Source organism: Xenia sp. Carnegie-2017, unplaced genomic scaffold (assembly GCF_021976095.1).
Source record: "Xenia sp. Carnegie-2017 unplaced genomic scaffold, XeniaSp_v1 HiC_scaffold_16, whole genome shotgun sequence".
NCBI lineage: Eukaryota > Metazoa > Cnidaria > Anthozoa > Malacalcyonacea > Xeniidae > Xenia > Xenia sp. Carnegie-2017.
In genome coordinates, this window is record NW_025813469.1 from 4,440,137 (window position 1) to 4,458,873 (window position 18,737).

At 35.5% G+C, this 18,737-nt stretch overlaps 1 protein-coding gene across 1 annotated transcript in view; it reads right to left on the reverse strand.

The window, feature by feature from the left end:
- Nucleotides 1–547: 547 nt before the first annotated feature.
- LOC124436625 (TBC1 domain family member 10B-like) overlaps nt 548–18,737 on the reverse strand; it is a 34,438-nt gene continuing 16,248 nt past the window's right edge. The window contains exons 19-21 of the mRNA XM_046986590.1: nt 18,552–18,615; nt 5,528–5,606; nt 548–716 (exon numbers count right to left, since the gene is read on the reverse strand). Coding sequence (XP_046842546.1) covers nt 682–716; nt 5,528–5,606; nt 18,552–18,615 — 178 coding nt within the window. The 3' untranslated portion in view covers nt 548–681. The remainder of the gene's footprint in view (nt 717–5,527; nt 5,607–18,551; nt 18,616–18,737) is intronic.

Sequence of the window (18,737 nt, forward strand, 5' to 3'; positions counted from 1 at the left end):
GCCAACCTGCAGCCTTCTGATTTGTATTATAACCAACGTTTTTCTTTATATAAGGGTGCTTCTGGTCATTTGACGACCAATATTAATTCACTAATTTGTACTCTAACAGGCGACTGACAGTGAAACATGGCGTATGAAATACATCCAATCATTGTGACACTTACTTTTCCAATTGCCATATTTGGCATAATTGCAACTTTCTTGTTATCATTTCAATGTAAGACGTAGTTAGTTGACGCGCAGCTACTACTTTGTTGTTCTACATCTTGCCATTTGTGATCTTATGTGGCTTGTTATCAACTCTGTGCAATTAACGAAAAAACATTTTGTGAAAGACGTTGCCCATGATGAAACATCGTGTTTTTGTGAAAACAGGATACTTGCTTGCGGCCGCAGGAGTTCTAGTAATGTTGATAATCGCAATTCAACGTAATCTCAACATTGCTCAATTGCTTGGAATTTTAACAACAAAATTGCAATGAAAGACTGTTTCGGTTGATGTACGATCAGTACAAATCAAGCAACTAACGTCATGTGAATTGCTCTATGTATCTAGTTTTCTAACCTATAGAATGTATATCTTCAATGAAAACACTTCCACAGAAATCTTTCGATGGACTTGCTATGAAGCTATACCACAATTCAAATGTGTGTGTTTCTGTTGCAGGGGGGGGGAACACTTTATTCGAGAACTGTCGTTGCAAGATAATCTGTAACTAAAAATACAGTCAGTTACAGACAAACATTCAGACCATTAAGCAGTGAGTGGATTGAAAATATTATTTTTGAATAGTTATGAGATGTTTTTTGAAGACCTGCTCAGTGAGCTTGATTGAGCTTATACGTAAATCGTGGCAGAAACAAAACAGACAGAATATGAGACAGTCATGAAAGCACAGCAAAGGCAAAACTGCATTTAACTATAAATTAAGCTACACTCTACAGACATTTAAAATCCATCCGGCATTAAATATTATAAAACATACGCAATATAATGCGTGCGCTAGTTAGTTTATAGCTGTGTTTGCGTAAGCCTGAGCTCAACCAATTAAATTAATCCATAAATCAATCCATCAATCAATCAAAGAGAATTTGCAAATCAATCATGAATAACTCTGTGAGAACTCTTGAGCAGGTGTAACTTTCAACCTTCAGTCTCAGAATTGCACTGATCTACTCTCATCAAAGGTCTCCTTGGTTCGCACAAGCCTGTGCAAACACAGTACACATCCTTTATTACTTAAACAATTTTAAAATTTTAGTACACTTTCACTATGTTTAAAAGTTACTTCTACTGCCTTACAGTTAGAAGAGGTCTTTTTATTTCGCTCTTCTAGAACACACTATCAAGGAATCCGACATCCTCTGAAAAAACACATTGTTTGCGCATTTTCACTTGAGAGCAGCAGCGTCTTGCCATTATTGAAACCCAAAATAAAACAATCCACTGCATAAATGCCAATATATAATTGTATAGCAAACGTGATCATGCTGGAACCCTTAATTGAAAATATTCATTTAATTTTTGAAACGTTAGAATTGGGCACCATTAATAAAGGCAGTTGTGACTACTCCTCGTTAAATTACATAAAATACCCATTTATTTTCAGAGATACCTACACTTTTGACAAAAATATCTTGTCGATGTAACGGTGATGAAAATGATTCAACTGGTCAAAAACCTTGATAACCTATTTACCTATAATACCTGCGCTGAATTTGCCATGCAATTTCAGCACATTGACCCTATAATTAGTGCTTTTCAACAGCGAAGACAGGTGGTAAATTTGCACAATATAAAGATTACGTGTTCACAGCCATTAATATTGTTAAAGTAACATTTCCTATTATCTCCCTGATTGGTTTTGCTGGTAACTGTTCTTTATCGATCTCTATTTTACTTCAAACATACAAAACCAAAGACTGACCGCATAGCATCTCAAAATCGGTAATCAATTCTTAATTCAGGGGAAGTCATTATCCAATGCTACAACGAGCTAGACAATACAGCCAGTGGAAGGTCATTCGAGCGGCGCTTCACATATTCAAATGCATGCCAAACAGCTAATATTACAATCAGTACTTCTTTTACAGGGGACAGACCACAACGTTCAAAACATGGAACAGAATATCCATCCAATCGTCATTAAACTTACGATGCCTATCGCCATATTGGGTATCATTGGCAATTCAATTGTTATCATCTCGATATTACGACGACGAAACCGATCGACGAGCAACTACTACTTCGTTGTTCTACATCTTGCCATTTGCAACGATTTTTGGCTGTTTCTACACTTTGTGCATTTGATCCAGTTACAACATAAAATAGAAGTTGTGCATGATCCCGTATACTGTCCCATTTTCGCAATATCTGTCTCGTTTTCCGAAGCCGGATGTCTAGCGATGGTTACCATTTCAGTTTTACGCTATCGTGCAACAGCACAACCATTTAAAAACCCCGTCAGTCGAAGGACGTTGAAAGTTCTTTGTGCCTTGATGTACATTGTATCGTTCATTATAAACTACGCGACAGTCCTACCTTACTGTTTGGGTATCGAGGACCAAATTTGGCTGAACATACTTATGGGCGTATTTATCTTTGGTTTTTCCTTCTTCGCTACGTTTATGATGGCGGTCATTTATTGCAAAATAGCTCGAATTCTTTTCCACGAAAAAAACATTTTCCCAGAATCCTATGATCAGAATGCATTGGCCACTTCGTTCAGCAGACAAAGATATCGCCGAAATCGTAAGATATTCGTTGTTTGTATCATGACAGTGATCTTCTACGCAATTGGAAATGCTCCTATCGCCATTGCCTCGTATTTTCAACAAGAAAGGACGCATCGCCTTTGTTTTTTGACATAAGCCGCTTTCTTAGAATTGTTACAACTCATGCTATCAATCCCTTTATCTATGGATTTTTGGACAGAAAACTGATGAAATTTTGGAAAAATTGCCGAAAAAGAAGGTAAATGTCGTACTTTCTGTTCCAGTGAAAATCAACAAGCGTTTCAAAATATTCTGTACTGCAGCCTAAAGAATTGGTGGACTTGCCATTTACGGGAAGATGAACTAAAGTTATCGTGTAACTTTAGTGAATCGGATAATCTTTGTGATTGAGCAAAATTGAAACTTTCTACTTCTAAATTTCAAGATTTCCAGACTGTCAAAGGAAACTTACTAGGATGAAGCTGCACGCACTCTATCATTTATACGTCAAGTACATCTTCAACTCGTGAGATGCAGCTATAAGTTAAACATGTCAATCGCCAATTATAGATGCAAAGCTGAGAGCAATTTACAGAGGCTTTCGTTAAAAATGGCTGTGAATTTTTCTCGTTTCATAAAGATCCCGGTTCTCATGTGGACAGCTACTTATACTCACCGACATCTTAAGATTTCTCCATGTGCGCTGTTATGTGAGAAGAAAACGAATTGCTTGAAACCTCGTAATCTTTTTTATACCTGGGGAGTAGTTGCCATGCAATTTGAGCATAGTGTTCTATAATTAGTACTTCTCAATAGCAAAGGCAGGTGATCAATTTGCACATTATAAAAATTATATATACAAAGCCGCTAATGTTGTTAAAGTAACGTTTTCTATATTGCCCACCAATATATCTTATTGTCCAACTTGTGTTCTTATTTCCCTCTGTGTAACTGTTCTTAAATAGACCCCGTCATGTTTCAAACATAGCTACAAGATCGATTTTACAGTATTCCTTTCGAATAATGAAGATATGTCATAATCCGAGATTATTTCTCTTTGATGAAGTTAGTTTGCCTTGCAGCCTATATATATAGGAGCCATAAACTCGTTAATATAGAAAAAACCTCAAGCTCTAACTGGAAATTTCTTTCGCCAGTTTAATAAAAATGAGAAGAATGCGAAATTTCTCATCAAATCACATCTGACAGTGCAGTAGTCGTCATCATTTTAGATGTCAACAATCCCCAACAATTTCTGTAGTTCATGGTAATGGTTTGCGCGCTTAGCCATGCACTGGGAGCCATTTTCTTATTAAAGGACAATTTCTGTAGTTCTACAAACACACAAAATCGAACCCCACACCAAACACTTAAAGAGTGAGTGTCATGGTAATGCTTTGCGCGCTTAGCCATGCACTGGCAGCCATTTTCTTATTAAGGGACAAATTCTGAAGTTCTACAAACACATGAAATCGAACCCCACCCCAAACACTTAAAGAGTGAGTGTCATGGTAATGCTTTGCACGCTTAACCATGCACTGGCAGCCATTTTAGGGGTAGCCTTACATTACGTAAGTTTGTAGCGGTTTGCACTACAGCCTGTTCTTCATGATCAGGTTGTTGAACTGGTGATCCGTAATAGTTTAAATTGTCTTCATCTTCCTAAAGCAATCCCGTCAAGTCTGGGTCTTATTTAAATTCCAGCATTTTTGTGCAATATTGTAGTTAATTAATTATACCACTCTGTATTCTATAGCGGAATTTCATCGACAGATGTAAACAGAAGCGCGCAAAGCATTACCGTGACACACATTCTTTAATCCTATAGTTCTAGGTTATGGCGGACATCATGAAAAGAGATTGGATTATGGGGATCAATTTTGGATACTACTGCGAAATTACTAAACAAATATAAATTATTATTTTCTTTCCACTTAAAACTCGAGAATGCAACCATTCAATAAATAGATTTATCCATGTTATTGACTGAGACCATAATTACTGACAAATTCTCATATTATTTCTTTTAATGTTCAATATCCTTAGCCTTCTTCGTTTGCTTCCATTATAGCAGCTCGACAAACAATAAAATGCAATCTAGCAGTTTCATAAAAACCTTCCTGCAAACTTGATCAAGGGCGGATGAAATCCACGTAATGCAAAATAATCCCCAGAAAATCTTATAGGATCTTGTAGGATCCTAAGGTTAGATCATACGTTAGATCCCCATAGGATCCCCTGTAAGATCTTGTGCTAGATCTTATTGATATATACTTGTAGGCTCTTATTTAAGATCATCATAGGATTTTATTAAAGATTCTTAAGATCAAATAAGATTTTAAAGGATGTTATATAAAATCCTATAAGATCTCAAGTAAGATCCTATAACATTTTGCAGGATTCTATTGTAGAATCTTACGAAAGATCCTGATAGGATCCTTTATAAGATTTCTGTAAGATCTTATTAATATCAAAGCGGGATCTTATTTAAGATCCTAAAGATCGTAAAGCATCTAAAATAAGATTCAAAGACCCCATAAGATATAAATTAAGTATCGATAGGATCGTATAGGATCTTCCGGGATCTTACGGTAAATTTTGTGTAAAATCCTAATAGGATCCAGAATGGGATTAAGCGTAATATAGTTTCTAAGATCTTCACAAGATATTAGCAAGAAGATTTCTACCAGGGAAACAAAAGGTGTTTTAACAGAAGGACTTCAAACTCAAAGTTCCTTGTCGTAAAGATTGAAAAGAAATACAAGAAATACATTTTTCAGAGTTCATAATAAACACCAGTACATTCAAATACCTTTTAGTTCAACATCGGGAGAAAACGAGAATTTCGGGACATTCATGTTTTCCACACTTTGTGTGGTCCTAGATTGTACCTATATAAAAGATGAAAACCCCCTTCCGTTAAGTAGAAGTTATTAAGCATGCTAGAATATTTGCAATCGCAAAAATCTAAAATACAAGTTAGCTGTTCTTCAAACGAGTGACTAACAGATGTCAGCAGCGTTACCATCACTGCCAGTTTGAGCAAAATGAATTATTTAGGAAAGTTATGGGCTTGTTTCTTCATTACTTACTTTATTTTCGAACGGGTGCATATTAATAACATCGGAAAAAATTCAAACATGTATCTTCTGATCAATGACAGTTCTACTGCATATGAAATATTCTCCATCTGATCAACGATAGTGCTAGTGTATATTAAACACGCATCTCCTGATCAACGATAGTGCTAGTGTATATGAACCATGCATATTCTGATCAAAGATAGTGCTATTTTAAATGAAATATACATCTTCTGATCAACGAGAGTGCTAGTGTATATGAAATATTCTCCATCTGATCAATGATAGGGCTAGTGTAAATGAAACATGCATCTTATGATCAATGACAGGGCTAGTGTATATGAAATATACTCCATCTGATCAATGATAGGGCTAGTTTAAATAAAACATGAATCTTGTGATTAAGGATAAGGCTAGTGTATATGACATAAGCTCCATCTGATCAATGATAGGGCTAGTGTATATGAACCACGCATCTTCTGATCAACGATAGTGCTAGTGTAAACAAAATATGCATCTTATGATCAACGATAGTGTTAGTGTATATGAAATATGCATTCTCTGATCAACGATAGTGCTAGTGTATATAAAATATGCTCCATTTGATCAACGATAGTGCTAGTGTAAATAAAATATGCATCTTCTGATCAACGAGAGTGCTAGTGTAAATGAAATATGCATCTTGTGATCAACGATAGTGCTCGTGTATATAAAATATGCATCTTGTGATCAACGATAGTGCTAGTGTATATGAAACATGCATCTTGTGATCAACGATAGTGCTCGTGTATATAAACTATGCTCCATCTGATCATCGATAGTGCTAGTGTAAATGAAACATGCTCCATATGACTAACGATAATGCTAGTGTATATGAAATAAGCTACATCTGATCAATGATAGGGCTAATGTAAATGAAATATGCTCCATCTGATCAATGATAGTGCTAGTGTAAATGAAACATGCATCTTATGATCAACGATAGCGCTAGTGTTTATGAAATATGCTCCATCTGATCAATGATAGTGCTGGTGTAAATGAAACATGCATCTTGTGATCAACGATAGTGCTCGTGTATATAAAATATGCTCCATCTGATCATCGATAGTGCTAGTGTAGATAAAACAAGCATCTTATGATCAACGATAGTGCTAGTGTATATCAAATATGCTCCATCTGACTAACGAAAGTGCTAGTGTAAATAAAATATGCATCTTCTGATCAACGATAGGGCTAATGTAAATGAAACATGCATATTGTGATCAACGATAGTGCTCGTGTATATAAAATATGCATCTTGTGATCAACGATAGTGCTAGTGTATATGAAACATGCATCTTGTGATCAACGATAGTGCTAGTGTATATAAAAGATGCTCCATCTGATCAACGATAGTGCTAATGTAAATGAAATATGCATGTTGTGATCAACGATAGTGCTAGTGTAAATGAAACAATGCATCTTGTGATCAACGATAGTGCTGGTGTATATAAAATATGCTCCATCTGATCAATGATAGGGCTAGTGTAAATGAAACATGCATCTTATGATCAACGATAGTGCTAGTGTATATGAAATATGCTCCATCTGATCAATGATAGGGCTAATGTAACTGAAATATGCTCCATCTGATCAATGATAGGGCTAGTGTAAATGAAACATGCATCTTATGATCAACGATAGCGCTAGTGTTTATGAAATATGCTCCATCTGACTAACGATAATGCTAGTGTATATGAAATATGCTACATCTGATCAATGATAGGGCTAATGTAAATGAAATATGCTCCATCTGATCAATGATAGTGCTAGTGTAAATGAAACATGCATCTTTTGATCAACGATAGTGCTAGTGTATATGAAATATGCTCCATCTGATCAATGATAGTGCTGGTGTAAATGAAACATGCCTCTTATGATCAACGATAGTGCTAGTGTATATGAAATATGGTCCATCTGATCAATGATAGGGCTAATGTAACTGAAATATGCTCCATCTGATCAATGATAGGGCTAGTGTAAATGAAACATGCATCTTATGATCAACGATAGCGCTAGTGTTTATGAAATATGCTCCATCTGACTAACGATAATGCTAGTGTATATGAAATAAGCTACATCTGATCAATGATAGGGCTAATGTAAATGAAATATGCTCCATCTGATCAATGATAGTGCTAGTGTAAATGAAACATGCATCTTATGATCAACGATAGCGCTAGTGTTTATGAAATATGCTCCATCTGATCAATGATAAGGCTAGTTTAAATGAAACATGCATCTTTTGATCAACGATAGCGCTAGTGTTTATGAAATATGCTCCATCTGATCTATGATAGCGCTAGTGTATATGAAATAAGCTCCATCTGATGAATGACAAGGCTAGTGTAAACGAAACAGGCATCTTATGATCAACGATAGTGCTAGTGTAAATGAAATAAGCTCCATCTGATCAATGATAGGGCCAGTGTAAATGAAACATGCATCTTATGATCAACGATAGCGCTAGTGTTTATGAAATATGCTCCATCTGATCAATGATAGGGCTAGTGTAAACGAAACATGCATCTTGTGATCAACGATAGTGCTAGTGTATATAAAAGATGCTCCATCTGATCAACGATAGTGCTAATGTAAATGAAATATGCATGTTGTGATCAACGATAGTGCTAGTGTAAATGAAACAATGCATCTTGTGATCAACGATAGTGCTGGTGTATATAAAATATGCTCCATCTGATCAATGATAGGGCTAGTGTAAATGAAACATGCATCTTATGATCAACGATAGTGCTAGTGTATATGAAATATGCTCCATCTGATCAATGATAGGGCTAATGTAAATGAAATATGCTCCATCTGATCAATGATAGGGCTAGTGTAAATGAAACATGCATCTTATGATCAACGATAGCGCTAGTGTTTATGAAATATGCTCCATCTGATCTATGATAGTGCTAGTGTATATGAAACAAGCTCCATCTGATCAATGATAGGGATAGTGTAAATGAAACATGCATCTTATGATCAACGATAGTGCTAGTGTATATAAAAGATGCTCCATCTGATCAACGATAGTGCTAATGTAAATGAAATATGCATCTTGTGATCAACGATAGTGCTAGTGTAAATGAAACATGCATCTTGTGATCAACGATAGTGCTGGTGTATATAAAATATGCTCCATCTGATCAATGATAGGGCTAGTGTAAATGAAACATGCATCTTATGATCAACGATAGTGCTAGTGTATATGAAATATGCTCCATCTGATCAATGATAGTGCTAATGTAATGAAATATGCTCCATCTGATCAATGATAGGGCTAGTGTAAATGAAACATGCATCTTATGATCAACGATAGCGCTAGTGTTTATGAAATATGCTCCATCTGACTAACGATAATGCTAGTGTATATGAAATATGCTACATCTGATCAATGATAGGGCTAATGTAAATGAAATATGCTCCATCTGATCAATGATAGTGCTAGTGTAAATGAAACATGCATCTTTGATCAACGATAGTGCTAGTGTATATGAAATATGCTCCATCTGATCAATGATAGTGCTGGTGTAAATGAAACATGCCTCTTATGATCAACGATAGTGCTAGTGTATATGAAATATGCTCCATCTGATCAATGATAGGGCTAATGTAACTGAAATATGCTCCATCTGATCAATGATAGGGCTAGTGTAAATGAAACATGCATCTTATGATCAACGATAGCGCTAGTGTTTATGAAATATGCTCCATCTGACTAACGATAATGCTAGTGTATATGAAATAAGCTACATCTGATCAATGATAGGGCTAATGTAAATGAAATATGCTCCATCTGATCAATGATAGTGCTAGTGTAAATGAAACATGCATCTTATGATCAACGATAGCGCTAGTGTTTATGAAATATGCTCCATCTGATCAATGATAAGGCTAGTTTAAATGAAACATGCATCTTTTGATCAACGATAGCGCTAGTGTTTATGAAATATGCTCCATCTGATCTATGATAGCGCTAGTGTATATGAAATAAGCTCCATCTGATGAATGACAAGGCTAGTGTAAACGAAACAGGCATCTTATGATCAACGATAGTGCTAGTGTAAATGAAATAAGCTCCATCTGATCAATGATAGGGCCAGTGTAAATGAAACATGCATCTTATGATCAACGATAGCGCTAGTGTTTATGAAATATGCTCCATCTGATCAATGATAGGGCTAGTGTAAACGAAACATGCATCTTGTGATCAACGATAGTGCTAGTGTATATAAAAGATGCTCCATCTGATCAACGATAGTGCTAATGTAAATGAAATATGCATGTTGTGATCAACGATAGTGCTAGTGTAAATGAAACAATGCATCTTGTGATCAACGATAGTGCTGGTGTATATAAAATATGCTCCATCTGATCAATGATAGGGCTAGTGTAAATGAAACATGCATCTTATGATCAACGATAGTGCTAGTGTATATGAAATATGCTCCATCTGATCAATGATAGGGCTAATGTAACTGAAATATGCTCCATCTGATCAATGATAGGGCTAGTGTAAATGAAACATGCATCTTATGATCAACGATAGCGCTAGTGTTTATGAAATATGCTCCATCTGACTAACGATAATGCTAGTGTATATGAAATATGCTACATCTGATCAATGATAGGGCTAATGTAAATGAAATATGCTCCATCTGATCAATGATAGTGCTAGTGTAAATGAAACATGCATCTTATGATCAACGATAGTGCTAGTGTTTATGAAATATGCTCCATCTGATCAATGATAGGGCTAGTGTAAACGAAACATGCATCTTGTGATCAACGATAGTGCTAGTGTATATAAATATGCTCCATCTGATCAACGATAGTGCTAATGTAAATGAAATATGCATGTTGTGATCAACGATAGTGCTAGTGTAAATGAAACAATGCATCTTGTGATCAACGATAGTGCTGGTGTATATAAAATATGCTCCATCTGATCAATGATAGGGCTAGTGTAAATGAAACATGCATCTTATGATCAACGATAGTGCTAGTGTATATGAAATATGCTCCATCTGATCAATGATAGGGCTAATGTAAATGAAATATGCTCCATCTGATCAATGATAGGGCTAGTGTAAATGAAACATGCATCTTATGATCAACGATAGCGCTAGTGTTTATGAAATATGCTCCATCTGATCTATGATAGTGCTAGTGTATATGAAACAAGCTCCATCTGATCAATGATAGGGATAGTGTAAATGAAACATGCATCTTATGATCAACGATAGTGCTAGTGTATATAAAGATGCTCCATCTGATCAACGATAGTGCTAATGTAAATGAAATATGCATCTTGTGATCAACGATAGTGCTAGTGTAAATGAAACATGCATCTTGTGATCAACGATAGTGCTGGTGTATATAAAATATGCTCCATCTGATCAATGATAGGGCTAGTGTAAATGAAACATGCATCTTATGATCAACGATAGTGCTAGTGTAAATGAAACAATGCATCTTGTGATCAACGATAGTGCTGGTGTATATAAAATATGCTCCATCTGATCAATGATAGGGCTAGTGTAAATGAAACATGCATCTTATGATCAACGATAGCGCTAGTGTTTATGAAATATGCTCCATCTGACTAACGATAATGCTAGTGTATATGAAATATGCTACATCTGATCAATGATAGGGCTAATGTAAATGAAATATGCTCCATCTGATCAATGATAGTGCTAGTGTAAATGAAACATGCATCTTTTGATCAACGATAGTGCTAGTGTATATGAAATATGCTCCATCTGATCAATGATAGTGCTGGTGTAAATGAAACATGCCTCTTATGATCAACGATAGTGCTAGTGTATATGAAATATGCTCCATCTGATCAATGATAGGGCTAATGTAACTGAAATATGCTCCATCTGATCAATGATAGGGCTAGTGTAAATGAAACATGCATCTTATGATCAACGATAGCGCTAGTGTTTATGAAATATGCTCCATCTGACTAACGATAATGCTAGTGTATATGAAATAAGCTACATCTGATCAATGATAGGGCTAATGTAAATGAAATATGCTCCATCTGATCAATGATAGTGCTAGTGTAAATGAAACATGCATCTTATGATCAACGATAGCGCTAGTGTTTATGAAATATGCTCCATCTGACTAACGATAATGCTAGTGTATATGAAATATGCTACATCTGATCAATGATAGGGCTAGTGTAAATGAAACATGCATCTTATGATCAATGACAGGGCTAGTGTATATGAAATATACTCCATCTGATCAATGATAGGGCTAGTTTAAATAAAACATGAATCTTGTGATTAAGGATAAGGCTAGTGTATATGACATAAGCTCCATCTGATCAATGATAGGGCTAGTGTATATGAACCACGCATCTTCTGATCAACGATAGTGCTAGTGTAAACAAAATATGCATCTTATGATCAACGATAGTGTTAGTGTATATGAAATATGCATTCTCTGATCAACGATAGTGCTAGTGTATATAAAATATGCTCCATTTGATCAACGATAGTGCTAGTGTAAATAAAATATGCATCTTCTGATCAACGAGTGCTAGTGTAAATGAAATATGCATCTTGTGATCAACGATAGTGCTCGTGTATATAAAATATGCATCTTGTGATCAACGATAGTGCTAGTGTATATGAAACATGCATCTTGTGATCAACGATAGTGCTCGTGTATATAAACTATGCTCCATCTGATCATCGATAGTGCTAGTGTAAATGAAACATGCTCCATATGACTAACGATAATGCTAGTGTATATGAAATAAGCTACATCTGATCAATGATAGGGCTAATGTAAATGAAATATGCTCCATCTGATCAATGATAGTGCTAGTGTAAATGAAACATGCATCTTATGATCAACGATAGCGCTAGTGTTTATGAAATATGCTCCATCTGATCAATGATAGTGCTGGTGTAAATGAAACATGCATCTTGTGATCAACGATAGTGCTCGTGTATATAAAATATGCTCCATCTGATCATCGATAGTGCTAGTGTAAATGAAACAAGCATCTTATGATCAACGATAGTGCTAGTGTATATCAAATATGCTCCATCTGACTAACGAAAGTGCTAGTGTAAATAAAATATGCATCTTCTGATCAACGATAGGGCTAATGTAAATGAAACATGCATATTGTGATCAACGATAGTGCTCGTGTATATAAAATATGCATCTTGTGATCAACGATAGTGCTAGTGTATATGAAACATGCATCTTATGATCAACGATAGTGCTAGTGTATATGAAATATGCTCCATCTGATCAATGATAGGGCTAATGTAACTGAAATATGCTCCATCTGATCAATGATAGGGCTAGTGTAAATGAAACATGCATCTTATGATCAACGATAGCGCTAGTGTTTATGAAATATGCTCCATCTGATCTATGATAGTGCTAGTGTATATGAAACAAGCTCCATCTGATCAATGATAGGGATAGTGTAAATGAAACATGCATCTTATGATCAACGATAGTGCTAGTGTATATAAAAGATGCTCCATCTGATCAACGATAGTGCTAATGTAAATGAAATATGCATCTTGTGATCAACGATAGTGCTAGTGTAAATGAAACATGCATCTTGTGATCAACGATAGTGCTGGTGTATATAAAATATGCTCCATCTGATCAATGATAGGGCTAGTGTAAATGAAACATGCATCTTATGATCAACGATAGTGCTAGTGTATATGAAATATGCTCCATCTGATCAATGATAGGGCTAATGTAACTGAAATATGCTCCATCTGATCAATGATAGGGCTAGTGTAAATGAAACATGCATCTTATGATCAACGATAGCGCTAGTGTTTATGAAATATGCTCCATCTGACTAACGATAATGCTAGTGTATATGAAATATGCTACATCTGATCAATGATAGGGCTAATGTAAATGAAATATGCTCCATCTGATCAATGATAGTGCTAGTGTAAATGAAACATGCATCTTTGATCAACGATAGTGCTAGTGTATATGAAATATGCTCCATCTGATCAATGATAGTGCTGGTGTAAATGAAACATGCCTCTTATGATCAACGATAGTGCTAGTGTATATGAAATATGCTCCATCTGATCAATGATAGGGCTAATGTAACTGAAATATGCTCCATCTGATCAATGATAGGGCTAGTGTAAATGAAACATGCATCTTATGATCAACGATAGCGCTAGTGTTTATGAAATATGCTCCATCTGACTAACGATAATGCTAGTGTATATGAAATAAGCTACATCTGATCAATGATAGGGCTAATGTAAATGAAATATGCTCCATCTGATCAATGATAGTGCTAGTGTAAATGAAACATGCATCTTATGATCAACGATAGCGCTAGTGTTTATGAAATATGCTCCATCTGATCAATGATAAGGCTAGTTTAAATGAAACATGCATCTTTTGATCAACGATAGCGCTAGTGTTTATGAAATATGCTCCATCTGATCTATGATAGCGCTAGTGTATATGAAATAAGCTCCATCTGATGAATGACAAGGCTAGTGTAAATGAAACATGCATCTTATGATCAACGATAGTGCTAGTGTAAATGAAATATGCTCCATCTGATCAATGATAGGGCCAGTGTAAATGAAACATGCATCTTATGATCAACGATAGCGCTAGTGTTTATGAAATATGCTCCATCTGATCAATGATAGGGCTAGTGTAAACGAAACATGCATCTTGTGATCAACGATAGTGCTAGTGTATATAAAAGATGCTCCATCTGATCAACGATAGTGCTAATGTAAATGAAATATGCATGTTGTGATCAACGATAGTGCTAGTGTAAATGAAACAATGCATCTTGTGATCAACGATAGTGCTGGTGTATATAAAATATGCTCCATCTGATCAATGATAGGGCTAGTGTAAATGAAACATGCATCTTATGATCAACGATAGTGCTAGTGTATATGAAATATGCTCCATCTGATCAATGATAGGGCTAATGTAACTGAAATATGCTCCATCTGATCAATGATAGGGCTAGTGTAAATGAAACATGCATCTTATGATCAACGATAGCGCTAGTGTTTATGAAATATGCTCCATCTGACTAACGATAATGCTAGTGTATATGAAATATGCTACATCTGATCAATGATAGGGCTAATGTAAATGAAATATGCTCCATCTGATCAATGATAGTGCTAGTGTAAATGAAACATGCATCTTATGATCAACGATAGCGCTAGTGTTTATGAAATATGCTCCATCTGATCAATGATAGGGCTAGTGTAAACGAAACATGCATCTTGTGATCAACGATAGTGCTAGTGTATATAAAAGATGCTCCATCTGATCAACGATAGTGCTAATGTAAATGAAATATGCATGTTGTGATCAACGATAGTGCTAGTGTAAATGAAACAATGCATCTTGTGATCAACGATAGTGCTGGTGTATATAAAATATGCTCCATCTGATCAATGATAGGGCTAGTGTAAATGAAACATGCATCTTATGATCAACGATAGTGCTAGTGTATATGAAATATGCTCCATCTGATCAATGATAGGGCTAATGTAAATGAAATATGCTCCATCTGATCAATGATAGGGCTAGTGTAAATGAAACATGCATCTTATGATCAACGATAGCGCTAGTGTTTATGAAATATGCTCCATCTGATCTATGATAGTGCTAGTGTATATGAAACAAGCTCCATCTGATCAATGATAGGGATAGTGTAAATGAAACATGCATCTTATGATCAACGATAGTGCTAGTGTATATAAAAGATGCTCCATCTGATCAACGATAGTGCTAATGTAAATGAAATATGCATCTTGTGATCAACGATAGTGCTAGTGTAAATGAAACATGCATCTTGTGATCAACGATAGTGCTGGTGTATATAAAATATGCTCCATCTGATCAATGATAGGGCTAGTGTAAATGAAACATGCATCTTATGATCAACGATAGTGCTAGTGTAAATGAAACAATGCATCTTGTGATCAACGATAGTGCTGGTGTATATAAAATATGCTCCATCTGATCAATGATAGGGCTAGTGTAAATGAAACATGCATCTTATGATCAACGATAGCGCTAGTGTTTATGAAATATGCTCCATCTGACTAACGATAATGCTAGTGTATATGAAATATGCTACATCTGATCAATGATAGGGCTAATGTAAATGAAATATGCTCCATCTGATCAATGATAGTGCTAGTGTAAATGAAACATGCATCTTTTGATCAACGATAGTGCTAGTGTATATGAAATATGCTCCATCTGATCAATGATAGTGCTGGTGTAAATGAAACATGCCTCTTATGATCAACGATAGTGCTAGTGTATATGAAATATGCTCCATCTGATCAATGATAGGGCTAATGTAACTGAAATATGCTCCATCTGATCAATGATAGGGCTAGTGTAAATGAAACATGCATCTTATGATCAACGATAGCGCTAGTGTTTATGAAATATGCTCCATCTGACTAACGATAATGCTAGTGTATATGAAATAAGCTACATCTGATCAATGATAGGGCTAATGTAAATGAAATATGCTCCATCTGATCAATGATAGTGCTAGTGTAAATGAAACATGCATCTTATGATCAACGATAGCGCTAGTGTTTATGAAATATGCTCCATCTGATCAATGATAAGGCTAGTTTAAATGAAACATGCATCTTTTGATCAACGATAGCGCTAGTGTTTATGAAATATGCTCCATCTGATCTATGATAGCGCTAGTGTATATGAAATAAGCTCCATCTGATGAATGACAAGGCTAGTGTAAACGAAACAGGCATCTTATGATCAACGATAGTGCTAGTGTAAATGAAATAAGCTCCATCTGATCAATGATAGGGCCAGTGTAAATGAAACATGCATCTTATGATCAACGATAGCGCTAGTGTTTATGAAATATGCTCCATCTGATCAATGATAGGGCTAGTGTAAACGAAACATGCATCTTGTGATCAACGATAGTGCTAGTGTATATAAAAGATGCTCCATCTGATCAACGATAGTGCTAATGTAAATGAAATATGCATGTTGTGATCAACGATAGTGCTAGTGTAAATGAAACAATGCATCTTGTGATCAACGATAGTGCTGGTGTATATAAAATATGCTCCATCTGATCAATGATAGGGCTAGTGTAAATGAAACATGCATCTTATGATCAACGATAGTGCTAGTGTATATGAAATATGCTCCATCTGATCAATGATAGGGCTAATGTAACTGAAATATGCTCCATCTGATCAATGATAGGGCTAGTGTAAATGAAACATGCATCTTATGATCAACGATAGCGCTAGTGTTTATGAAATATGCTCCATCTGACTAACGATAATGCTAGTGTATATGAAATATGCTACATCTGATCAATGATAGGGCTAATGTAAATGAAATATGCTCCATCTGATCAATGATAGTGCTAGTGTAAATGAAACATGCATCTTTTGATCAACGATAGTGCTAGTGTATATGAAATATGCTCCATCTGATCAATGATAGTGCTGGTGTAAATGAAACATGCATCTTATGATCAACGATAGTGCTAGTGTATATGAAATATGCTCCATCTGATCAATGATAGGGCTAATGTAACTGAAATATGCTCCATCTGATCAACGATAGGGCTAGTGTAAATGAAACATGCATCTTATGATCAACGATAGCGCTAGTGTTTATGAAATATGCTCCATCTGACTAACGATAATGCTAGTGTATATGAAATAAGCTACATCTGATCAATGATAGGGCTAATGTAAATGAAATATGCTCCATCTGATCAATGATAGTGCTAGTGTAAATGAAACATGCATCTTTTGATCAACGATAGTGCTAGTTTATATGAAATATGCTCCATCTGATCAATGATAGGGCTAATGTAAATGAAATATGCTCCATCTGATCAATGATAGGGCTAGTGTAAATGAAACATGCATCTTATGATCAACGATAGCGCTAGTGTTTATGAAATATGCTCCATCTGATCTATGATAGTGCTAGTGTATATGAAACAAGCTCCATCTGATCAATGATAGGGATAGTGTAAATGAAACATGCATCTTATGATCAACGATAGTGCTAGTGTATATAAAAGATGCTCCATCTGATCAACGATAGTGCTAATGTAAATGAAATATGCATCTTGTGATCAACGATAGTGCTAGTGTAAATGAAACATGCATCTTGTGATCAACGATAGTGCTGGTGTATATAAAATATGCTCCATCTGATCAATGATAGGGCTAGTGTAAATGAAACATGCATCTTATGATCAACGATAGTGCTGGTGTATATAAAATATGCTCCATCTGATCAATGATATGGCTAATGTAAATGAAATATGCTCCATCTGATCAATGATAGGGCTAGTGTAAATGAAATATTCATCTTATGATCAACGATAGTGCTAGTGTATATGAAATATGCATCATCTGATGAACGATCGTGCTAGTGTATATGAAATATGCATCTTCTGATGAATGACATTTACAATGCCATGTAATCTCACTCCCTCACCACGGAAACGATATTATTGTGCAAGTGTAAGATGGATTTCAAATATGCAAAAGTAACAATTTAAGCACTTTTCTGACGCACGTTTAATCAATCTCCCCATAAACTACAAGCAACTTTATTTCATAAGGAAGACTCTATATCGCCCTAAAAAACCCTTAAAATATCCATCATACTAACCTTCGTTAATCTAAGAGGAGTTGGTGTGTTGAAACTTTTGAAAGCCTGCCTTGTGTTTGGGGACCTAAAACAAAAAGAACTGCCGTTAACTCGAACCGAAGGAAAAACCTGTCAGTATTAACACGAGAGGGTAAATTTAATCTTTTTGTATTGACTAATATGCTCACTATGAATTCCTCTTAACGA